This window comes from Vanessa atalanta, chromosome 22 (assembly GCF_905147765.1).
Source record: "Vanessa atalanta chromosome 22, ilVanAtal1.2, whole genome shotgun sequence".
NCBI classification, from domain to species: domain Eukaryota; kingdom Metazoa; phylum Arthropoda; class Insecta; order Lepidoptera; family Nymphalidae; genus Vanessa; species Vanessa atalanta.
In genome coordinates, this window is record NC_061892.1 from 1,047,404 (window position 1) to 1,074,974 (window position 27,571).

The 27,571-nt window shown below is 32.2% G+C and overlaps 1 protein-coding gene across 1 annotated transcript; it reads right to left on the minus strand.

Moving 5' to 3' along the window:
- Positions 1–2,217: 2,217 nt before the first annotated feature.
- On the minus strand, positions 2,218–16,135 carry LOC125072716 (odorant receptor Or2-like). The gene is made up of 5 exons (XM_047683391.1): positions 15,345–16,135; positions 4,454–4,550; positions 3,609–3,713; positions 2,522–2,677; positions 2,218–2,274 (listed from the first exon to the last, which is right to left on the minus strand). Exons 1-5 carry the CDS (start codon positions 16,133–16,135, stop codon positions 2,218–2,220), a joined length of 1,206 nt encoding a protein of 401 aa, XP_047539347.1.
- Between the last annotated feature and the right edge of the window lie 11,436 nt (positions 16,136–27,571).

Below are 27,571 nucleotides of genomic sequence, written 5' to 3' on the forward strand. Positions count from 1 at the left end.
TTTAATTAATAATTATAAAGACAATTTAATTTAGATAACAAATGTAAGGAAATCGATAACAATTAACTTAAATGTCTATACCAGTGTCTTATATCGTTTATTTTGTAATGTGTATTTAGAAAAACATATAAACATGTATGGATAAAATTATATATCAGACAATACAGCGTGTTTCGGAGAAGATTTTAGTAAACAATAGTGGTGAAGTTGGATAACGTCTGTTGACTGTTGTGTTTGTTAAATATAAGAAAGTTAAAGGCACATGAAAAGTTTGTGAAGTGCATTCAATATAAAAAAATATTTACACTTTATTAATAGTATTTTATTAATTTCTATAATAAAACAGACGAAGTAATTAAATTAGAAATCCAATCCCTCAAAACTAGGACGTATTTTGGCAAGACGGGACATTTGGCATCCCTAACATTATTTGCATAAATTTACAATGTTTTGAACTCGGCTTAACCGCGAAAACGAAATATGAGGACAAAATACTGGGTAGGAAGGGATTTATCAAATGATTATACTTTCGTATATAGTTTTTGAGCTTTAATATTATTCATTGTTTTTTTTGTAACATCTGGAGCTAAAAGTAGAATAAATATTCTTTATTTTAGTATAAATAACGTAAGTTGAACGAAAACATAATTTTAATAGTTTTTTTATTTATAATGAAATATCTAGTTAGACCACTTGGTGGTAAGTGATCACTACAGGCACTGGTTGACTCACCCTTCAAACTGAAACACAGCAACACCATCAATTACTGTTTGGCGGTAGAATGAATGATGAGTAACAGTACCTGCCTTTAAGTAGGGACTTACCACTTAGGAGAAGGTTTGGAGCGTATTCCACCTCGCTGCTCTAATGCGGGTTGGTGGAATACACATGTGGCAGAATTTCGTTGAAATTAGACACATGCAGGTTTCCTCACGATGTTTCCTTCACCGCCAAGCACGAGACGAATTATAAACACAAATCAAGCACATGACAATTCAGTGGTGCCTGCCTGGTTTGAACCAGAAATCATCGGTTAAGATGCACGCGTTCTAACCACTGGGCCACCTCGGCCCATCATTATAATATTTTTATTACAAGAATTACTTTAAAATAAAGAAGATAAAAAAAACAATGATCGCAATATTTTACATAATCAAAATAAAGTTTTGTTGAGTTGTTCTAACTGGTATATAAGGATTGGAAATTGCACTACATGGTGGTCAAATTTACCTTAAGAGGAGAATTACCCTTTGGGTAACTTTAAGGTAAGGGTGAATGGGAATTTTTAGGATAGCACGTTCCGTCTTAGACCATACCGGTACTTAGTATCAGGTATGATTGTAGTAAAGCGTAACACTACTACTATTGCAAATAAAAAGAAAGATGTTTGTCGTTATCGCCAATAGACCGCCAACCTTGGTAACCAACTTGTCCTTGTACCTGTAATTACTGACTCACTTGTCCTAAAAACTTCAACACAATAATATTTCGTAGTGCTGTTTATATTATCCAAATAATCGCTAATAATTACTAAACTATATTCGATATTCAAAAACCTGTATAATTTATAATACATAACACACAAGAAATAATGGGAAAAATCAAAAGTCACGATAATCTGTATTTTTTTAATGTAGGCATGAATGTACATAAGATCTGATTTGCTATGCGATGAAGCGAAAAATGCTGCTAGTATTCTTATCCTTTTCCCACGCCTTCTTGATTTGTAAATTAGTATTTTTATCTGTATATTTTTAAGGTCTCAATTTTTAATATAAAACGTTGATCCAAAAAAATCCTGGGAACAATTTCTATTTATCGTTTAAAAGATTAAAACGTTACTAAAAAATCCTTACATGTAAATTTACATACTATTTATAGAATCAAGCAAGCAAAGGTTATTTTCTGGAAACCTATATGGCGAAGATGTCTTCTCTTAATGAGACATTAGCAAATTCAAGAAGATTATTTTTCTTTACAAATCAGTAGCAAAATCATATCGCACTAACGAAACCGTTTCGTTTAATGATGATTTATGAATCTAAATTCAAATTTCAATTCAGTAAGTTTTAAACTCACCACAATAATAAGCTTAAATAACAATTGTAGCTAATTTACCAAATCCTAATAGTTTGAATCGAGCAAAGTTATTATACGCTAAATGTTTGCTAAGCACAATCTGCTTGGAAACTGCGAATACCCTTATTTACTCCCCAACTAATCCTGTTGAGACTGACTCAGGAGTGTATAGTAACTGTATGCCCCTTTCAGAATCTGTAATTTAAATACATAATTGAAATATTTTTTATAAAATAAGCATATTAATAGTAATGTCAATGTATAGTTTGAAAATCAACTTAGAATTTTTGGTGCCAAAAATGACAAGTCTTCCAAATTTAGCTAAGAAATATTAAGTATTAGCCATCATGAATATCAAGAAAGCGCAAGTATTATTTTAGCATTTATCTATTTAGTAATAGAATATGATTTTCAATGAACACAAATTCTGAAATACACTCACACTTATGAAGGTAGCTACAGTGATATTAGTGAATGGTCCAGCGCTAAAGACTATAATTCGGTTGAACTGGTCGACCAAAATATTAATATCTTTTTGCTCGGAGACATTTCTCGTCCACCAAATGCTTTCATATGGACCTCGCGATGAATCTCTACTCTAGAAATAAATACACTGTTCATCATCTCCAGTTACAAATGACGATCGCTTAAAGTAATGATAAAAAAAAAGTTATAGTTACGGAGAACTTTTTTCCTTTGATATGAGAATGGAAATTATCACCACCGTCCAAAAACATTGGTGCCGTAAGAAATTCTAATCATTTCGTACATCTCTAATGCACCACCAACCTTGGGAACAAAATTATTAAGTCCCTTGTGCCTGTTGTACTAACTTACTGACCCTTAAAACCGGAACATAACGATACAATTATATATTCTTAAAAGAGATTAGCAATGGAAGGAATTGTGTAGAGCACATATGTGTACGCTCGTACACACGCAGACGATGCACTCCCTATTCCCTCACTATCACAAGCCGGCGGGACTATAAATCCGACGTGAACGGAAACTTCAAGCGAAGTCCAGTTTTATGCTCTTACTGAAAATTACTCGACCGAAAAACCTAAGTCATGAACCTATGGACTCATAATCTGTTTCTCTATAAGGAAGCCATTAGACCAGTGAGATATTTGATGTAAATAAATGATGTATTATAAATATATTAGTTACGACTATGGACTATTTCATTTCGTCTAATCGAGAACAAGATAGTAACTTGATTGATAATAGAATGGGTTGTTGTGTATATTTAATTAACTATGTTATACATTATGTTTCAACAAAATGTAATCTTAATTACGATTATGGCAAATATACTAAACAATGTAGCGATCCCGCGATGACTCCAAGATGGAGTTGGTACTCTATTTTATTGTGTATTCTGGTATTCAGGGAGATACCAGGCGTTGTCAACACCGGCGAGTTCTACGTATACCCCTCTTTATGTGGTAGTTAAGAGTGGTTTTCCAGCGAGTAAGAATAGGACACTAAGAAATTTAATAAATAATAAAGTAGATTTAATTACGTACCACATACAGGACGTCATTGCTGTGCCAGCAGTACATAAAAAGTTGCGCTACACCGAATATCAAATATTCGACTGTGATGAATCTCTGCATTGTGCTTGTTTCAATCTAAAAAAATAAAACAGCAATAACGTTAATAAAACTTCAATATTGCTCCCGCCTAAATAACTCTTGTTACATCAAAAAGTCGTATTTAACATTTCTTCGAACCTTATATTACTAAAATTCGCTCGAACGTAAAAATTCTTGATGTTATAACTATATATGTTTTAAGTCAGTGAAACGATTCAGATTATTTTGTAATAATATGTATATTAAAAGAAATATATTAGCCACCAATTACGAATATTAATTTGGAGATCAGGATACTATTTGCATGTATGATCATTTACATTATTGATAAGTTAATAACAATTTTATAAATGGTTCAAATATAATTCAATCAGCTTGATTAAAAGCAAAATATCAAACTTTATCATAGTGTTGGTATAGTAATGGTAATTATAATAGTATTTGGTATAGTTTTACTACGAGCCGAGATGGCCCAGTGGTTAGAACGCGTGCATCTTAACCGATGAACTGATTTTTCACTGAATTTCCACTGAATTTTCATGTGCTTAATTTGTGTTTATATTCATCTCGTGCTCGGCGGCGAAGGAAAACATCGTGAGGAAACCTGCATGTGTCTAATTTCAACGAAATTCTGCCACATGTGTATTCGACCAACACGCATTGGAGCAGCGTGGTGGAATATGCTCCATACCTTCTCCTCAAGGGGAGAGGAGGCCAGCAGTGGGAAATTTACAGGCTGCTAATATAATGATTATAAAATGTATAGTTTCACTCACAGTTATTTGATAAGCTGTTGCACAAAGCATTATTGAACAAACAATCACATACAGAAACATTATTGGCGACAGGCAAGAATCGAAGAGACGAATAAACCTGGAAGCATTTATAGAGGTATTAGTTATAATAATGATTTAATTGAAGCAATAAAGCAAAATTTGACACGGTGATAGGGCTTTTTATAGGCCACACTCTAGCCAGATCTTCTAGCGAGCCAGTGTTACAACTGGCACAAGGGACATAACATCTTAGTTCCCAAGATTGAAGCATTGGGTTTTATAAGGAATGATTAATTTTTCTTACAGTGCCAATTTAGCTGGCATTGGTGATCACTTACCATAAGGTGGCCCATTTGATACCAAAAAGATAGAAATTAACTTCTTCCTGTCAATAAAAGTATTAAGAACAAAACGGGTTGAGTTGAAAAATGTTGGCATTCTTGTAAAAAACAAATTTTTAAGTATCCAAAAAATTAGAATTAATTTCTTTACAAAAGGACTTTTAATTCGTATATTGTTTTAGAGAAAGATATGGATGTTATAATTATAATGATAAAGAATAATAAAGATTTATTGTTGAATTAATAATTAATTGAAATTCGACTCAACTTTTCTGAGAGCACTGTATTAACTAGAAACCAAAATATGCGAAAGCAGCAATACTGTCGGGTTTTGAATAGTCCATAAATACCGGATCAACTTTATCATTTTCATATAACGGAATTCCGAGACCTCTAGTTTCTAATAAATCATGATATCCTCTAGTTTATGAAGCGCATACCCTTGAACCCAAGAAAATACAAAACATCTTCAAGCTAGGTTCATTTTATGACATTTTTATATCTATTGTAATATAAAAGTCCTGTATCAAGTAACGACTTTGTTTATATACGATATTCCCGAATGTTAAAGCGAAATATAAAAGAAAGATACTTTTTTTTGTATATTTTTTTGTTGCCAGTCATATTTGTTGCATGCAAGAAAAGCGAATGGAGCTGTGGAGTCTGATGTCTGTTTCAAGTGCCTAATTTATGTGTGCATTTCATTTAGAAATCTACGTTGAAAGTAAGAAGTGTAAAGAATTTTTTAACATCTGCAAAATATTTGTATAACGTTTTCATTAGTTACAAGTATTTTAATTTTCTAGATGAATATACAAGATAATTAAATTGGATATAGGTCATACCAACTTTTGAGCCAAAAATATTTTTTGAAAAATCGCCTCACAATTTTACACGGTAAGATTACCAACCAATAATGATTTTATTTAACCTTTGACACAATATTTTCGTAATTTGCGTTAGGTACAGTGTAGTCGATATTTAAATCTCTAGAGATAGACTATCTAATGATCGTATTTGTGTTCACCGAAGAACGCGGCTAATTCGTCACGACTTGTTTTGAAATAAGTTTACCTAAATTTTGGAACATTTTATTTATTTTTTATCTAAATAAGGTAAAGTGTTTTGTTAGTAATCTATGCCTGGCTAACCTCTACCAGCTTTAAAACTGCTGGGCTTTAACTAACAATTTCTTACATAATCATTTTTTATGTGCTAACTATCGGATTCACATTTGGACCCGGTTTTTTCAGGATCTACAGGCTTAAAAGTTAGACAATAAACCAACGTGGCATTTATTTATCTAAAAGCTAGTACAATCGTTTCACGTTTATTAACATCAATCAAGTTAATATATATTATTATTATTTTTATAATTTTGGATAAATTTCGTAGTTTTCTAAAAGAACGGTCATATAAATTTGAGGTCCCTCAAAAAGATTTTTTCAAAGAAGTATTGCTAACCAAACATTCAAACAGAGACCACTGTAAAAATCAACAATGGCACGTGGAACATCCGGCACTAAAAATACCAAGCCCTAGTCTTGCAAATGAAGCAAGTTAACATAGCAAAGCAGCAAAGAAAATATAGTCGAGGTAAAACATATAGACGGATATGTTTTCCCTCGACTATCATCCTTTTTTGAAGTCAGCGTTCAAAGCTACAACTAGAAAAATATTTCAGAAAAATGACCCTCAGTCGTCAAAGTACTCTATAAACAATTTTGGAATTTCTATATAGTGCTGTAAGGAAGAATGATATTTAAAGTATTATTTTTATTAACAACATTGTTTATATAGATCTATATATAAGATAGAGTTTATATGTCTTGTTTTATGAATCGGTAGGCGGACAGGCGAATGAATCGATTGATGGTAAGTGGTTAATACCGCCTCAACTGATGGTAAGTGGCCCATAGATATTGGTGTTTTAAGAAACTTTAACTGCTCCTTATATCGCCACTACGCCATCAAAGATAGGAACTGAGATGTTATGCCTTGTAGTTACACTGGCTCAATCACCCTTCAAACCGAAACAGCAACAATAAATATTACTATTTGGCGGTAGAATATCTGATGAGAGGAGAGCAAAAAATTTAAATCACATTAATAAAAAGATTCTTAGAAATTCCAAATACGTCTAAATCTCTTATATAAGAGAAATATATGCATTATTAATATAAAGCATTTTTAATAGTCGATGTTATTTATCTCGTTGCAGAAATTTCATAAAACATCATTGAATATATTTCGGTCTAAATATAATATCCATAGGTTCCCGATTATTTTCCATTCAAAATGTTAGATATCATATATATTACTAGAGGCTTTTATATAGTCATAATGTTTATATCCGACTTTACAATCCAAATTTCCACATATACCATCATAACATTTATTATCATATATTTATATTATATGTACTTTAATTTAAACAATATTATTTGATTTATTAACATAAGAATTTTCAACATAGTACTTAAATATATTTAAGCTTCAACAAAAGTATAACACCTCGCCTTATTGCCTCCACCGGTGACAGGAGGGCTGGTTCGTTTTTAGCCCAAAGGATCGGATCGGATAGCCCAGAGCCCAGCCTATCAGGTGAGTTTTCTAATCTGACTTTGGCCCCGGGAGAAGCAAGCTTCAAATTATAAATATATATTTTATTGTCTGGACAGACATATGACTCCACTCCATCTGATGGTAAGTGGAAATGGAGTCCAAACATGAAGACGACTATTACAGTCAGCTAGAATAAGCTGCACCAGTCACCCTCGCCGGGCCAGCCCGCAAGATGCCTCTTCACGCCTCGTTTGAATATCAAATTGTTTAAAAATTGGCCTCAACCAATCTATTTTGCTTATTTTTTTTAAATTCGAAATATAAAACGAACGCCAACTCATAATTTAAGCTAATTATTTAAATGCTCAATTAAAATAGTACATTCTGCTAAGCAATAATGGTTGATATACATTACATTGTGTATTGATGCTTTACTTAATTAGTACCTTACCTTTCATGACCAGATTCCGTCGACGGCCCCCCCTGATTTTTTTTGTGTTATTTAAAATATTTTTCATTTAATGGAATTATTTCATAAAAATATTTTTTTAATAAATACTTGTTCAACCAACAAAATTTTTTTTGTCCACGTGACTATACAAATTCCTAAATATAAGTAAAAATAGGTATTTTTGTATTAATTGTTGTGAATGTATACAATAGTTCCGATAGCAATAATTTTGGATTGATGTAGTATTATATTTTATAGTGAAAAGTGTTGGAGCGTGTTCAAACATAAACGTTTCATTTTTATGTAATAAAAATATGTTCAGATATTTTTTTTATGTACACCATAAAAAAAAAAAAATGTTGTACTCGTGTAGTCTTGTTGACATGTGTTCAGAATAGATAAAACTATTTTTATAACATCGTATATACTAATATTATAATGTTGAGACTTATTTGCTTGAACGCCCTCTAAAGATCCCCTTTACTAGGTTTTAAGTACGAACCACTCTCAGATATTCAGTTCTGGTTTGAAGGATATTTGAGCCAGTGTATCTACAGGCAACAACACCTTAGTTCCCCTGGTTCTTCGTAATTGCACATTGGCGATGTTAGGATTGGTTATTATTACTTACAGCGCCATTGTTTATGGACGACCATATAGCATCAGATGCCTATCTTTATGATCATGAGAAGGTTTGGAGCATATTCCACCATGCTGCTCCAATGCGGCTTGGTGGAATACATACGTGGCAGAATTTCATTGAAATTAGACATATGCAGGTTTCCTCACAATGTTTTACTTCACCGCCGAGCACGAGATGAATTATAAACACAAATTGAGCACATGAAATTTCAGTGGTGCCTGCCTGGGTTTGAACCCGAAATCATCGGTTAAGATGCACGCGTTCTAGCCACTGGGCCATCTCGGCTCCTGTCACGTTAAACTGAAGTGAAACCGGGCGAAGGAATTATATATTTTTATTACTATCAGTATTTAAAACGGGATATTTACCATTTTTTTTATATTTGTTTGGTGGAGCTCGATATTTCGACATTATCTACGAATGTCTTCTTCACGAGCGAACTCGTAGAAATAACCATGTTAATTTAAAATCTTATATATATTTTATTACTCATTATATACAATTTTCGATTTCTCATAATTACTATAAAATCATTAGAACCGTAGTATAGGAATAATTGTATTTCAGACATAATTATGGAACGCGTTATGCAATTATTATGCAGATAATAACAGTGGACAGTGTGACGTTCGGTTTACGTCTAACATTCATTATTGCGTTTAAAATTATTTATTAAATATTATGTAGCCTGCAAAGCCGCAAAATTTACGAGCGATTTTGTACGAAATTTAAACAAGGTAATTACTAAGCTTTAAACAATCAATAGTTAGGTATAAATTATAAAAAAGTTAGAGGAAAATAAAAATGGGACTTGACCATGAAGGGTTCCGTAGCATCAAGTAACAAGATTAATTTTTATAGAATTTATTATTTTTACGATTTATGAAATTAAAAAAAACTATTACTAGATCTCGTTCAAACCAATTTTGGGTGAAAGTTTACATGGTAATGTAGATCATATATATTTCTTTTAATTTTATCATTCTCTTCTTTTAGAATTTACAGGGGAAGGGGCACACATTTTACGACTTTAGAAGTCTCTCGAGCAAACTATTCATTTTAGAAACCTCGATATCATTTTTGAAGGCCTAGCCATAGATACAATACCCGAATAAAGTGAAAAAAGTGGCTGTGACATACGGACGGACAGACAGACAGACAGGTAGACATGACGAATCTATAAGGATTCAATTTTTTGGCTACATAACCCTAAAATCGGCTTAAAAAAATTTCAAAAATATAGATAAGACACTCATAATTGTACAAAAGTCTCAATTGATGTATTAAGGGAATGAGAATTATAGAGAAAATGACATTATATGTGATTTACTTCATTTCAAAACCGATTACAGGCTGCAACTCTCATTACGAAACCCATTGTGATTGCGAATGAGTTAAATTATCTTGCAAATGTTTCTGTCATTTGTTTCGATCTAGAAATAAGCGGTAGATTAATCTTTGTATCGTTTTTCTTACCGAGAGAAAATCTTCTTACTTACGTATCTCACATGGTACTTTTAACTTAATCATTTGTTTTGGTAATAGTAGCCTTATCATTTTCCATTAGAGATTTAAGCTATTCTAATAAACCTATAGCCGAACTGCCTTTATATATGATTCTTTTAAGTAATCAAATCAAAAATCATTTTTTAAATTATATTATAGACCTGAAAATATGTATGACCCATAAGAAACTTCCCTCTTAGCAATAAACTGTTGAAGTTGAATAAAAATATACAATGGAATATTTGAAAATATTGAGAAAATACGTCATAAATTTACAATGTCATAAAGATTGGAATATCTAAATATTTCGCCGTTCGCTTAAAAGAAAAGAAGCGTATATAGGATAGATGTCCGATAATCACGAGACATTCCTGAAATAAGTTGCTTTCCGAGGATTTGTTACTAATCTTTATTTGACAGGGAGCTTTTAAGGAATTAGCAGAGAAGGTAAAAATGTTGAGGATAAAGGCCCGCGATCAAAGTGACTTGTTTGTTCTTGTGCTATCATTGTGGATTATGTCAGGGGTTTTTTTTTCTTTCATAAATTCTACTCTGGACAAGTATTCTAGGACATGTAAACATTTATAAGATGATTTTCTGCTCAGACTCAAACTAATGGGCCGAAAATTGAGATTAATTGCTGGCAAAATATTTGCGAATAGAAATTTTGGGCTCGTTGGTAAATTTATTGCTGTAATAAGTAGATGTTTAAAATAATGTTACATCATGTGTCATGTTATAAGTATAGGCTTAATTCTGTAATTATCTGTTTCTTTTTAATGTATATTCATATATTTGTAGGCTTTGATTTAATTCGATACAAAGTAGAAAACAAAACTATCGTACTTATCAATAAAATAAAAGGCATAACTTTAATAACATCGAGGATGGCAACCTTTTTTTTACGATATAGTTAAGTGAACGAGATTTTTTTTTGTTTATTCTGGGTGAGATTTCTTTCTTTGTTATAAGCTTTTTGTTTAGGGTAATATATATTTTTTGATATAGTTAAATGTAAAGGGTAAGAAATATTGGCCGTTCCTTACATCGCCAATGCGCCACCAACCTTGGGAACTAAGATCCCTTGTGCCTGTAGTAACACTGTCTCTCTCACCCTTTAAGCCGTAACACAACAATACTGAGTAATTCTGTGTGGCGGTAGAATACCTGATGAGTGGGTGGTGCCTAGCCAGACGGGCTTTCACAAAGCTCTACCACCAAGTAATATGTACCACTTGCGATCATAAACAAAAGGAGCGCGCGGAACGCAATAGTAAATAAACGAAAGCAGGAAAAAACGTAAACAAAATAAAATCGAACGTAAATTCCCGGTAGTGCTTTCCTAACGGGAAACGTCCCGTAATGTCAATAAGTCAATACTGTTGCAACTTTAATTTTTAATTATTGAAGTATTAAAAAAGACGTCGTCTCCCTCTGCTAGGAAATTGTATTCGCTTTTGTTCCTACACTATAATGCTCAGCGCGCTCTATTTACCTTTTATTTCATAATCTGAACATGTAAAATAATTTATGGATGAAACTTAACGACTTGACATTATGGTATTATTGTTGTGCCCGCGACTTCGTGCGCGTTGTTTGCATTTATTTTATTTGGATATTGTAGCTTGATTTTATTTTTATTCTCTACATAATTCTGAAATAAAAGTAGTTTTAGTTAGTTAGTTACTCCTTATTACATCCGCTATCTGCCAGTGAAAGTCCCATCGAAATCGGTGCGGTTCGGAAAAAATGTTATTTTGGTATATGTACCGTGTATACATACATATGCATTTAGTAAACATGGGTTATTTTAATGTTACAAACAGACACTCAAATTTTATCATATTTATAGATAATGTTTGAATGAAACACGGTATAAAAATGCGTTTTTGTAATTATATTGCATATAATATGCAACGAACCGCAAAACGATGCGAATTTTACACAACAAAATAATTAACGGACTGACGCATCAAATAAAATTAATTTAACACGGAATCTATCAAGGCGTCCATGGAAATATATCACGTAGTGCGATCAGATAAAGATCATTTTCGGGGGAAAGATTATGCGATATACGTCAAAATGTTTAAAGGAGTTAAGAGTCAATTTAACTTGCACAGTAACTGTGGAAGTGTACATTTGAGTGATAAATTTCCTTTGACTAAGTTTATGACTTCTACAGATGTGAGAAATTCGAAGTTCATTAGATTTATGTAGGGTTTATTCTAACATTTAAAGTTTCTCGTGATGTTATAAGGTGTTTTCGTGAAATTTGAACTAATTAAGAAAAGGTTATTGGTATATGATGTTTAATCATATCTTTGGCAGTTCCAACTAAAAGCAAGATTTTAATTAAAACAACTAAATATTTCGTTAAGTCAACACTTACGACTGTGAAGTAAACTGGAAACTTCGTGTTCTCTAACTAATAACAGCATAAACTATTACGTAGCTTGAGGAAATACCTAACACAGTGATTATTAATTAAGTTCAGAGATGATCCTGATTAAAATTTGAACCCGATTTTATTATTTTTTTTTAATTATAAGGTATGTAATATTTTGTGAGTATAGTTGGGCTAAGGTTTATTTAAAAAATAGGTTTGGATTGTAAAGAAGGCTTATCCATGATGCTGCTCAAATATTGGTTAGTTGGTATACACGTGGAAAATTCACACACATTCAATTGCGTGATGTCTCAGCGATTAAAAATTGAGCAACAGTTACTTCATGAGCTTGATTTGTGTTTATTATTTTTGTATGTAAATTAATCTACCTTAAAAATAAACGACTTCATCTGGAGAATATTGTTAAACGTTTTTTTTTTTTTATATATCACTCACGATTACTTGGAAATGATTAAACTGTTCTGGATTTAAACTTTATTCTTGTGACGTAGGATCTTTGATTTCCCTTTGACGTACGATATGCTGTTTTCAAATAATGGATAATTACAATGTTAGTTTTAAAATATATACAAAGTTTTAGATTTTTAATTCCATCTATTACCATCAATTTGTTGAGAGTTGCGTGTTTACTTTTACTTTCATCCAGTTCAATGTTAAGACGATCATCTTCACAAACTACTTGAATGAACATTCTAAATGCGTGTTGAATAGTGAAAAGCAGTTGATTCAATTTGCTCTGAGTCGAAATTGAGATACGACGCTGGCACGACTTCCGTAGTAAGTTGGTATACGTTACCAACGATCTGCCCCGGCTTCGCACGGATACAATGCTGATACTGAATATACTACAGAATGTCTTACAACGTTCACAGTTTTTCAGTCATTAGACAATACAAGCCGCTATGTTCCTGCGTTTTAAATCCGTACTATCTTCGAAAATATTCATTTAAAATACACGCTGTAAAGAGTCATATTGATCTATATTAAATTCACAATGTATGTAGGATAAAAAATAGTTGTAGTGGGCTATTCCTAAGAGACATAAATACCATCGCGGATATTTTTGAAGACCTTTTTAAGTTGTACAATACTGTAGTACATTATTTTGATCTATCTCATAGGGTTCAGCCCGCGTTTGCAATGTACGACATTACTTCAGAAACCTCTAAAAATATCAGTGTTTCTCTTCTATATTGTGCATGTTTATACATATAAACCTTCCTCTTGAATCAATCTATCTATTCAAAAAACCGGATCAAAATCCGTTGTGTAATTTAAAGAACTAAGCATACATAGGGACAGACAGCGGTAAGCGACTTTGTTTTATACAATGTAATGATCTCGTAAAATATAAAAATCCAAAAAAGCGCATGCAATAAATTCTCGCACATTTGTTAGTGGCATTATATACATACCTTAGAAGTATTTACGAATATTGACCATATTCGTGGCAATATTATTGAAGTAAATTTTGAGTCATTTTAGTAATAGCAGCAATGAGTCTCACTCCGCTTTCTTGGTAAAAACGAGTGCTAATAAGTGCCTACTTATTTAAAGTACATTCCGATTTAGAGTATTTTTTTAAATTGTCGGTGCAGAATCTTTAGAAAGCTTATTTTTTTTAGTAGTTCATATATCATATAATCATTATATGCTAGTGGTGACTTATTGCTCAAAATTAAACCGTTATTTATTGCTCACAAGAAGAACTAGCTAATATTAACTAAGCTACGGCCTGTTTTTACCGGTGCGAAATTTATAAGACTACCTATAACACACAAACTGTCTCTCTCAATTGTACTCAAGGAGTGAATTAAAGAGGAGCCCACGTCCTTTCCCGGGACAAACTATCCCTATACTAAATTTCATCATAAATTTTCAAGTTCAGGTTTAAGCGTGATGAAGTAACAGACAGAGTTACTTTTGCATTTATAACAGTTATAAGTATAGATTGGAAAGATAGGAAGTATAAACTTTTAAAATAACGCTCGGCTGGACGCAAGCTCGACGCCATTATGCCAATAAAAACCCAATGATTTTTAACGATGGCATGAAGTGTGTTGTCATTTACAGTACGAATGTATACTATAAATGTTTCATATTAAAAATGTATATCTATAATGTATGTGTGTTTGTGTGTGTCAAACGCATGGTAAAATGGGAAACGGCTTTTTTTTATTAAACTTATGACATATCTAATGAAATTATATAAAAAAATTGCACTGCTTCTTCGTGTGACAAATTTTATACCTCTTAGAAAGAACAACGTTTTTGCTTCAAATATTAGTTTATAGGTAATATAAAGTACGAGTATTTAATTAAAAAGTCTGTGTTCAGTACAAAATCTGTCAAACTGATTCTATTTATAAAAGGATTTTTTTTTTCTTTATGGCATTGGATGGCGGACGAGCACGTGGACCACCTGATGGTAAGTGGTCACCACCGCCCATAGACAAAGGCGCTGTAAGAAATATTAACCATTCCATATATCACCTATGCGCCACCAACCTTGGGAACTAAGATGTTATGTCCCTTGTGCTTGTGATTACACTGGCTCACTCACCCTTCTAACCGGAACACAACAATACACTGTACTGTTATTTGGCGGTAGAATATCTGATGAGTGGGTGGTACCTACCCAGACGGGCTTGCACAAAGCCCTACCACCAAGTAAAATAATAATAAAGTAAATTTCTCTTTGAAAAATCGTACCTAAGAGAAAAAAAGTAATATGTTAAAAGAAATATTTTATTTCTCATTGTATCTGAAATATATTTCGTTTTAAGTATCTTATTTATTCGACATTTTGGCAACATTTGTAATGTAGACTGAAACAACTGAAAGTCGAATCGAAGGCCATTTTTCTGACGTTTTTATGATGTTTTGATTGCAGCACTTAGATGTTTGGTATATTCATTGCTTGTAAAATAAACAGTAGTTGTTATGATACACATAGAAAAGAAAAAGAAACTCACTTTATTAATTCCACGTGACGTCTATAACAATTTTTCAAACGCAACTGAAAATCTTCATGACTCAAAACAAGATCGGCTGATCCGAAAATGTTACTGCTATCGATCCTCAACATTTCAAGTTCCCCCTTAAAGAACACCATGATAACAATGGCATTAGTATCAAAAGAAGTTATCCATCCTCCCCCATAAATTGCAGCATAGCTCTGATAAAAGCAAGCAATTATGTGACCCTTGACGGTATTTTTGTCAATGGGTACCCAAGAACTAACAACTTGGGCGTAGTTTTCCGTGCCATTTCTAATATTCTCTCTATATGTTTCAGAGAACACGTATTTATAAATCGGCTGGCTGATAACAAAAACAACAGTAGTGTACATCAAGAGGAAATAACTAAGCGTTATTCTCCTGCTATATTTTGTATATCTCTCTATAATATAATTCTTAAGAACATCACGATTTCTTTGAATTTTGTCAGCTCTGTTCACGTAGTCGATAATATTGTTCCATTTCTCTTGAAATATCAGAAAGCTAGTCACTTTGCTAACACTGACTGTTGCCAGTAAGGTTATTTTTATATTCGTTAAAAGTAAATTCATATCGTCTTTGACGAACCAAATCTCCGCATATTCAGTTGCCGTGAAAATTATCACAGTTAAATGTAAGAAAATATATAACAATTTCATTGATGTTTGCTTTGGTAGGATTAACCCCCAAAATTTTAAAGCACGAATGTTCGGACCGAGTAGAGGAAATCTTGGATCTTCAAGTTTTTTAAATATATAACCCAACATGATGCAGACGGCACAGATATGTTATAATGAAAGGCGTCAAGTCGTAGGTAATATTAAACACTCTAGTGATGGGCTGTATACGATGTCGACTTAATATATTTATGACATTATTATATTGATTGATTTGTTGTAGAGGCTAACTTTGGTGTCCTGTATAGTAAATTACAAATATGAAGGTAAATTGACACGGTCGAGATTGTATGTTTGCACTTATTCTGAAAATTAGTTCATAGTTTTGTTTGATTTTATTTACTCTTTTCTTTGATACTTTACTGCTAATATGTAAAAAAGGTTATTGGTAAACGCTTTCCACTAAACAATCTTTAGAAGCGAAGGGAACATTATTTATCGGTTTGCAAACAAAATACAAACTAATGTCTTCCTGTCCATATGTATAGCTAGACTTTAAAACTACCCAAGGGATTTTGATGCGGTTTTTTTAACAAATAGAGTGTTCCAAGAGGAAAATTTTATATGGAAAATACATGCATAATACAGTAGAGAAACACTGATAATTTAAGAGTTTTCTAATGTGATGACGTAAATAAATATTTTTTGCGCTTACATTACAAACGCCGGATGAACTTTATATAATAAGTACCTCAAATACATTGTGCATTTAATATTGATCTATATGGCCCTGAAATTACTGAAAAAAAATATATATTGGTATCAGCATAAAACCCGTGTGAAGTCGGAGTTGGTCGCTAGTTTAATATATTTAAATTAGCATGTATGCATTCAACAATATATCGTCATAAATTAACTGAATCAAACTATTCTATTAATAATAATTATCAACGTAGTTAATATTTTTTTATAGAAACAAACTATCGACTGTCGATAAATTTCGATGACATCCGTGTGAAAGAAAGAACGTATACATTATTAATATTAATTATTTTACCGTCGAGTTGGTTATAAAATCAGAATGTATAATTATATTTGAAATTAAGACGCCATAGTGTTAGATTTCAAATTAATATATATTTATTGTAGAATAGTAATTATCTGTTAATAATCTCGGTATAATTTACTTAGCTTCGATGGCTTATTTTACTTTTTATAGTGTATTTTTAAAATTATTTTCGTATATAATTTAAATCTCATTGAACTCAAAGAGGCGGGTTTATTAAATACTATCTAATATGAAAAATAAAATAATTTTTAAATTGGCAAACCGTATATGGAATTTATAATTATATTATCTAATAAGTAAAACAGTAAAACAAACGTAAACTATAATCAATCACCATGTTCTAACGCTAAGCAGCAACACTTAGAATTGTTGTATTTCGATTTGAAGGTTGAGTGAGTCAGTCTAAAGGCACAAGGAACAATATCTTTAAATTCCCAAGGTCGTTGGCACATGGCGATGTAAATGATGATTAAATAGGGCAGTAGTAACCACTTACCATCAGGTGGCTCTTATGCTCGTCCGCCTATTTATACCATAAAAAATATAACAACATGAATTTTATATACAGTCGGTCTGTAAAATGTTTTACACAAAAGTTTATTGATATTTGGGTAATTTCTCGTTGCAAAACAACACGAAATGAAACACTTCTTAGGAATAAATCTGTACCAGCATAACAATATAATTAAATAAATAAACCATCTGAAATAATATAAATATCGGTCAGTATAATGCTGAATAAAGAGACCTTACCTCAAATAATCTTCAAAGAAAAAACGATTCCAATACTCTGATATTAAGATTGAAAATCGAATGATTAAACAAAACAAATTATGATTCTTATAAAGTATAATACATTGCTGGCTTGATGCCAAGAACTGAGATCTGAAACTTGAAGCTACGCATTTTAATCTGAATAATTATTATCTTCCTAAAATTATTTCATTCGTGAACCCTTTAGCATGAATTGTTTGAAATAATAAAACTTATAGCAGTTTTGTACAATGAAGAATAACGCTGCAATATTTTTATTTTTACTTTTTCTTATGTAATAATTGGAATGGAAGTGGATTATTGGAATGATAAATATTGAATACTCGTTTATTAAAATACTGCCTCGTTAGCCTATTGGCTTGATCTGGCCACAGATCCCGAGTTTCTGGTTTCAAACGCCAGATCTGGTTACTATAAGCTTATTGGGTTTTTTAATCGAAAATTTTTCAGTAACAGTCCGAAGTCTGGAAGTGTGTACATGTAAATCAGTTGGTCGCTCTCATAATCCCATAATAGACATCTCATAATAGACAGTGCATTTGTGTTTGGACACATATTTGTGCACTATAATATATTCTGCGTAGTTAGCTGGTCTGCTATGTAATGAGTGATCGAAATCAGCGGGTCGACATTATCATCAACACTAAAATAAAATAAGACAACAGCTGTTGCAGCAGTGAAAAAAAAATCGTTAGAAATGTTGCAAACAAATATTGCGTCCAATAAATTTGAATTCTAATTTTGAATTTAATGGTGTGGATTATTGATAGTTGATAGTTTTAACATTAACCTACATTATAAAGTATTTTAATATTTTCCGATGTAGATGCAAAGTCACACATTTACTCATCACTTTAACAAAAAAATTATGGTGATTACTGAATATGAAGAAATGTATCTTGTCAACATTCTAAGGGTCGTGGGGAACCGTTGAATGCGATAAGTGTAGGACCAGCGTTGTCGTAGATAATATTTGGGGCAGCATTTGCCAAGCAGTGGACAAGTGATGAAAACATTGCCAGGAATTTTAAAGTATTCCCCATAAATTAAGCGGCATGCCAAAATACGTAGTCAGGTTCAAACCTCTAGCTAAACATTATGTCCATAAACCTATTGTCACATTATGTTGTAAATACATTTCAAATAGTTCCTTATTTTACTATATTTTCATTTCCATTTTTCATTTTTTTTTTGCATCAGAAAACGGACGAGAAAATGGGCCACCTAATGGTACGTGATAATGCAACACCGACCTTAGGAACTGAGATTTTACGTATCTGGTGCCGGTCGTTACTGGATTACTCACCTTTCAAACAGAAACGTAACAATACTAAGTATTTTTACTTGGCAGTAAAATTTATGATGAGTGGGTGGTACCTGCTCAGGTTTGTTCAAAGTAATCAACACTCATCATAATAATGGATCTAATAAAACTGACAATGAAAGTCCATTTAATCATGTTCCTTAATTCGACAATCTTCTTTACGTAACAGTGTATCGCTAATCCTTTAAAAGGTGCTAGGTTGCCAATTTATTAAGGATTTAATTTTATCTCAGGATCTTTATTTATAACCAAGCGTCATTAGTTTAAATTTGTTCAGTTTTCCACTTAATTGGTTCTCGGTCGGTACCTATTTTTCTTGTACTCTTAACCTTATTTATCTTTAATTCTGCAGTTCCGATGTTAATTAATTAATTTTATTTATTGCAGCTTTATCGGTATATCATCAAAATAAATTTATCTTGTTGTATATGTTTTTTTTTATGGCGCAGCTGGCAAGTGAGCTAGAGGCTCACCTGATGGAAAACGAATACCACCACCGACTTTTAAGGAATAAGATGTTTTCTTGAAAGTCGCATTGGTTCTGAAAAATCGCCGTTGAAAGCTGATTCCACGGAATAGTTGTGCGAGACAGAAAATGTATGCTTAAAAGAAGCGTTGATGTGTATAATGGCGTTATGGATGTAATTCATCTAATGTAAACTATAATAATAAATAATCAGCAAAGTCTCTTTTAATTTGATTTGAAATGAAAATCTCTTTATATTTCCTACCTGAAAATAACATATCTTTTAAAGTGTGGTTATTAATTGAGAAATATGAAATTATTTGCGGGATTTCGTTATGGAGAAGCTTATATGGCCTTAGAGGGATTTATTGACTTTGCGCAGTCGAAAACTTGGTGTTTGCAAAGGAATTAGCTTGAATAGTTTCTTGACCCAAAGTCGTGTCAATTTTAGTACGTTTTGAATATGAGTACCGAGTTAAATGATATACATATACATATAAGTCAGATATATAATTGTAATCTATGTATCAGTATCTGTAATTATTGTAACACTTCATAATTGAACTTTTGATTGATGTTTTGTTACAAATTAAATAAATGTATTATTTTAATTGTCGTTAGATAAAAATTCTTTCAAAAATATATTTTTTTGGATTAGATAACAAAAATAATCTACATATTAGAATCTGATACGATCCGACCTCAACACTTGTCAATACGCGGATTATCCGAATTTAAGGAATGACACTAACAAGGGTCCTGGCATTTTCTGCCCCATCGCCTGACTCTTTCAGGGAATCAAACGCGATGGGGTTAATTAGACCTCTCGATTTTCCTTCGATGGGTCAGTCTATTAGGTTACGTTATTTTTGTTTGAAATTGTTTGACAGAAAACGGACATTTGTTTGTATTCGATTTAACGTCTCGATAGATATTTGCTTCATATAAAAATCAATAGCTCCGATAGTTTAGTCATTACACAGGTTAGTCTGGTGTGAAGTTCATACACTCAATTCTGAGTTTTAACTACTTAGCTTAGTGGCTAGATATAACGTCACAGATCCTCAGGTTTTGGATTCGAATCCCAGATTGGGCCGATAGAAACTTAATGGGGTTTTCTGTCCTCGGAGTCGGTCGGGCGGCTTTATTATCACCATTATTTTAATAAAGTATCATTGTTTTCATTTGTTTATTATTTTGACTTAGATAGCATAAATATTTCCATACGAGAGATGAATATTCTCTTAATACTAATTCACATAGCTTTTTTTGACTTGGAATTGAATATTGGGTTATAATTTTTGAGCATATGTCTCTACCTATAAACAAACCTACTCGCACATAAGTTTTTTAATAATAATCCAATCCACAAACACAAAATCTTAATTCGAAATTCGAATTATTCTTTTATGTGACATGAAATATTTCGGCAAATACCTCAATCGTAAGATTAAATAGATAATAAAAATGCGTGGGACTAATAATTGTTGACTTTCAGACAGGATATATTATAAAAAAAATGTATTTAACGGACATAACTTTGTATTCAAACTCAAACTCAAATTCCTTTATTCAATATAGAAGTATTACACTTTCTTATTGATGGTCAAATTAAAAACTACCACCGGTTCATAAAAAGAAAACACCCTGACCTAAAAAGAACCGGCGAAAGAAACTCAGCGGGTCTAATTATTTCAAATGTTGAATTAAAATAAGTACATGAGATTCTCGGTTGATAAAATTCTTTAAAATGGCGATTGAAAAGTACTTGTAAAATCCTACTTGAATAAAATATACTTTGATATTGATTGTGATTTTACCTATTATCTATCTATCTTCACAATGACAATAAACATATGAGAAAGCTCTAAGTTAAATAATAAATATCAAGCAATCACTAAAACACATCAACTTCTTACACCAATTATTAGGAACTTCCAAGAAAGTAGAAAACTGATCTATTTTCCTGTTGAAAAACAATATTTTCTCCGTAATATTGGCCAAATAAAAACAATGACTAATATCTTGACCCGAAACGTGAGGAATTTTTCCAACAAATAATCAAAATCTGGGATTATTTTCGACAATGGAAGGAAAGTTTATATCGAATGGAAATCATGACAAGAGGAAATTGATCACGATACCGTGATACGGTTGTTTCAAATAAGCTACGTCACGTTTTCGAAACCTGTTTATCATTTCCAGGAATAATTCAAACATGAGAAACGCTACATGTAAAAGGATTACCAATTTCAATGTTCAAGACAATTGGCTACAAGACAAGATGGAAGATCAAATACGGTTATAACGGGCTTAGAGTATGAAGTCGATCGTTGGACAGACTAGTAGCTAGACCAGAAAGACAGAACTTGGTGGCAGGGCTTTACCATCCACTCATATATTCTACAATTGCGTTTTGGTTCGAAAGGTAAGTAAGCCAGTAAAACAACAGGTACAAGGAACATGATAACTTACTTCCCAAAATTGGTGGCGTATTGGAGATGTAAAGAAAGAATAAAATTTCTTATCCTATCTTCGACGTCTATGCGTGGTGGTAACCACTTTCTATCAGGTGGCTGATTTTCACGTCCAATTGTGGATACAGGTTGAACACTTATAAATAAATATTGGACGACATCACATATATTACTCTGATCCCAATGTAAGTAGCTAAAGCACTTGTGTTATGGAAAATCAGAAATAACAACGGTACCACAAAAACCCAGACCCTAGGCAAAATAGAAAACTAATGAACTTTTTCTACATCGACTCGGCCGGGAATCGAACCCGGGACCTCAGAGTGGACCCATGAAAACCACTACTCACACTACTCGACCACGGAGGTCATGACTTGACGGTGGTCCATTTAACTCTAACAAGAGTTTACTATTAAAAATTATTTTATATTAGTACTTACAACTTACAGGTGCACTTATATCTATTATTCTATGTCTTTAAGCCCTCTTTCATATCCGTGTCGTATTCATATAATTCTTCAATGTTCAAAGCGTATTCATGTTCTCATAAGACAGATTTAAAGCACTGACAATTCAATTGTTTTATTGAAGACATAAAGCCTTTCGTACAGCTATCATACGGTTCGATTCTCTAAATCCTTACGTTCTAAATTTTACCTTATTGTCTGCGTCATAAGTCTCAAAATACATTATTGATATATTTCACATCATTAGCCTGAAACTTCATACCAGTAAAGCTATGTTAAAAAGGTCGGATTTTTCTTTATAGTCATGAGTTACACGTCAATTTTAAAAACAATTAAATTATTATTATAAGTAAGTAGGTTCACTTTACAAAAAACTAGGATTTAATATTAACCAGCCTTTAACAAAGTGGTAGGATAATCCTTCAATATGAGGTTGATTGTTGAGAAGTAAACTTATTTAACAAGTGCTATTAATTTTAAATTATCATTATATTATCTGTTCCATGTAGTTTTGTATGTATATCTTCTGATTACTTACTACTGCGTAACAAAGGATGTATATCGTTACAACTACTACCTCGTTGGCTAATTATATTATAAGACTCCATATCAAATATTCGTAGGTTTAAATTCCGAATAGGCTCCATAAAAAGTTGTTAACCATGACTAGCTATAAAAGTCTTCTTGGTAGAAACCGACCGCTTATAAAAGTAACAGTGTTAAGTCACAAGTGACTTAGCATTTTAGTTCCCAGGGTAGGTTGTGCATTGGTGGTGTAAGGGATTATTTACAGTGTCAATATTTAGTGGCTGACATGTACCAGTCGGTCTATCTATTTTAAAATAAAAAAAAGAATACGATATATACTTATAAAAAGAATTGTTTACGGTCTTTAATTTGGTTTAATGTAAGCGGTTCTTTAAAAATACCTGAAGTTTCTTAGAGAGATTTAAAAGAAGCAAGGAGGTTTTATTGCCCGCTTAAAATGTAATTGTTTCATTTGTAACAATGGAATTCGGAATGAACTTTCTTAACCAACATGAACAATGGCGTATAAATAAATTCTTGTTATTTTAAGAGACGCTCGAATTAAGAAGTTCTTACTCTTATAAAAAACACAAATTTGTGATTATAAATACAATTGTAAAGGTGTTGACAGACCTGATTTATACTTGTGAGAATTAATATAATCATTAAAGCGAGCCATGGCTGCCTCATTAATCTAAAGGCTAGCGTAAAAAGCAGCTAGCCTGACGTCCTGGGTTCATACTCCAGGCTAAGTTAATGAAAGGTAACTAGGCGAAAGTAACTCTTTCTGTCTGTTGCTCTATCAATGACAAACCACTGACCTAATTTAAAAAATATATATAAATTCCTTTTTTGAAATGGTAAGGTAGGATAGATTAACAAAAAAATAAGATACTTGACCGTTACATGGTATCATCATCATCATTCTCCTGCCCTTATCCCAATTTTACTTGGAGTCGGCGCAGCATGTCTTCTTCTTCCATACATCTCAAATGGTAAATCAAGTATCAAATGTGTATATTCGGCCTACACAAAAAGTTTTAGACAAAAGGGTGCATTATAATATATACTTAGTATCTTCTTCCAAGACGTATATTTAGAGATGTTCATGTAGTTCGCTATAAAACCAGCAAATGTTTATGTTTACTGGACAGGGCTGAACTTCAGTTTTAATTATGAAATTCTTAAAATTTAACAGACATTTTTCCTTAATGCTTGGTTGTTATATTTAAAAATTATATTTTACTTAGTGATAGAAATTACTACATAGTGTTTAATGATACGACAAACCTGGAAAACTAAATTTAAAGTTATTTTAATTAAAAAATGTTTTACGAACGACGAAGTTCATACGACGGCACCGCTGCATCAACAACGTTTTCTTTTTAAAAGAAAATAGATTTTCTATAATACGTCGATGTCACGATAGATTATTTGATAAAGATTACAAAAAAAAAATTGACTTACAAAAATGAGCCCTATCTCCAACACCCAAAGTTGACAATCCGTTTGTACACATGTTTACATAAGACGTTCCAGGCATACTTGCAAATAAAATTTTCAATATAAGAAGTATATAAATGAAAATATTCTCAATACGAAACTTTAACATTTCGAATATCTTACCCTTCGTTTTTTCAAGGGTGAATGAAAATGATCCGACTTGTATTGCCCATCCAAACTTAAGGGGTTATAATCAAAAGTTAGATACGTCATTTCCTACTGACAACAATCAAACGAAATCTTGAGGAAACTTTCCGATCTTATGTTATGTCTGTTAGAAGTTACTGAGAGAATATTTACCGATTTCTTGGGATTATTTTCTTGTCTTTTAGTAAGAAGTTCATAGTCGATTGAAGAAAGTAATTGTTGATTTTGGCATGTGGTAAAGTGTAATTAATAATGTTTTTTTGGAATATGTGCTTAAGTATCTCCTGCATTCTTAAAATTCTGTCGCCTGTTTCATTCTTTTGATGGCAACAGATGGCGTGTGTTTCCAGAATAATCTACTATCAAAATAGAGTCACTTTCGTGTTTAGTATAAAAACGACGCGTGAGGGTTTTTTTACGTTGTCGTTGTCGTTTGCTATTGTTGGTCCAAATTTTAACGGAGAATATTTTTTTGTATACTCGGAAAGGCACTTTCAGTAGTTATCATACAGATAACACTATCGAATGAACCGTCAATGACATTAACCCAAGAACCGGACAAAAAGTCACTTCTTAACCCTCATAGTGGCGTGAAACTAACCGACTAGTGATTTACTGACATTGGCGTCATAAGGCGGTCGGTGGAAATACTCTGACAAACTTTTTGTAGGTATGTTATACTGCGTCGACCCCAAGATTGAAAAACGATTGACGATGAGGTTACCGAGGCAATAGATTTTATTTTTATTGTGAGTTTCCAATCATTACTGAAATTCAGTCGCGAATTTCGTCGTAATGTTTTTTTTATGGTCTACCATATCTATACTTATGTTATACGTGTGAAAATAAATCTGCCTGTCTGTCTGTTCTTTCACGACCAACATCTGAACAGAATTTGATAAGATTTTTTTACAGTCTGATGACTAACCTCTAAAACGCGAGATAAGCCGCAAGCGACGACTAATGGTTTATATAGTAGTTTTAAGCCAACATAATATTGGTTGATGTGCTTGTAAGGAACATATCCTAATATTCTTTTATGACACAAACTTTTTGCATCTTAACCGATGATTTCGGGTTCAAACCCAGGCAGGCACCACTGAAATTTCATGTGCTTAATTTGTGTTTATAATTCATCTCGTGCTCGTCGGTGAAGGAAAACATCGTGAGGAAACCTGCATGTGTCTAATTTCAACGAAATTCTGCCACATGTGTATTCCGCCAACCCGCATTGGAGCAGCGTGGTGGAATGTGCTCCAAATCTTCTCCTCAAAGGGGAGGAGGCCTTTATCCCAGCAGTGGGACATTTACGGGCTGCTAATGCTAAAAAATTAAAAATTATATTTAACAATGTGATATGTTTAATATATGTTTTATTCTTTGACGATATAACTAATGTACAGCTTCATATATGGTATCACTTCCCCTTGGTATTTTATCGTATCAAACACTTAACAAGTTTAATGCTTCGTTGAAACGGGAAAAGGGAATAATAGTCTCTATGATAGCAATATTTGCATTCATTGAAAAATTAACACGAAGCCTTGTGATCATTTATCATTATTTCTCTGAAACCTCATGGGATATTAATATTCAATATATTTTCTTTGCTCGTTTTTGTATCTGGGTAATAGCGTTGGAGTTTTTAAGCATTTCGTATTGGTTATTAATTTCGTATTTATGGGTACTTTCTATCGACGTTTTGTGATTTAAAGTGTTAGTGAACCCAGTTTAATTGTGGGCTTTAGAGATATATAATATAATGGTGATACGGTGAGCGGGACATTGATGGTGTGAGAACGTAGATATAATTGTCTTTGATTTATTTATAAAATCTATGATTATTTAAAACTATACATATAATAAAATTGAAGTGTCTGTTTGTAATATTAAAATAAACCATTTTTACTAAATGCATATGTATGTATACACGGTAAATATACCAAAATAACATTTTTTACAATTTTTGTCTGTTTGTTCCGGCTAATTTCTGGAACGGCTGAACCGATTTCGACGGGATTTTCACTGGCAGATAGCGGATGATAAGGAGTAACTTGAGCTACTTTTATTTTAGAATTATATATAGAATAAAAATAAAATCACGTTACAATATTAAAATTAACTTTTATTAACTTAAATTCAAACAACGAACACGAAGTCGCGGGCACAGCTAGTTTAAAATAAAAATTTGACGCAAGCATTCAGACAAAAGAATACGAATATTGAATGTAATAATGACGTCTGTTGCGCATGTGTGGGAAAAAGGATTATCAAGGAATAAATTAGTAAGGCGATTGTTAAATTTTAGAAAGTTATATACGATATTGACTTTAATAACTATTATGTTTAATGAAAACAAACGTCAAAATATCGTAACACCTTAAGTAGGTTTTCAACATTCTATAATTGGGTAGAAGATCGAGTGATAAATTTTTTTCTCATAGAATGCTCAACGCATAAAATGTTTCCGAAACATAAAATAATGTTAGTCCAGCAATATAACTAATCCACACTAAAACAATCAAACAACGTAAAGGCGAATAATTAAATGTATAAAATAAATTTCCTAAACAAAAGCCGAACCGTGAACTAAGCCAGATATATATTCCCTTAACCCTAAAAATACAACTGCACTTTAACGATAAAAGGAACAAATTACAGAGATTATCGTTATAACTTCTGGAAAGTTAGCGCTGTCTAGATAGGAGTAACTGCGTTTGTTTAATTTTGTTCATGGGATAAAAGTTCTTCAAGCTCACTATTTCCCAGAGAAAGAGATAAAGAAGCCATTTCTAGATGCATTTCACTAAATATATGAAGTCCTTTTTTTT

What these genes read in the sequence shown, in the direction of transcription:
- LOC125072716 (XM_047683391.1), bottom strand. Translation starts at nt 16,135, where the DNA reads ATGTTGGGTTATATATTTAAAAAACTTGAAGATCCAAGATTTCCTCTA. An exon ending in GCAATGACGTCCTGTATGTG is followed by an intron (nt 2,678 to 3,608) that starts GTACGTAATTAA and finishes ATTTATTTCTAG; the next exon opens with AGTAGAGATTCATCGCGAGG. An exon ending in CTGTAGCTACCTTCATAAGT is followed by an intron (nt 2,275 to 2,521) that starts GTGAGTGTATTT and finishes TTTAAATTACAG; the next exon opens with ATTCTGAAAGGGGCATACAG.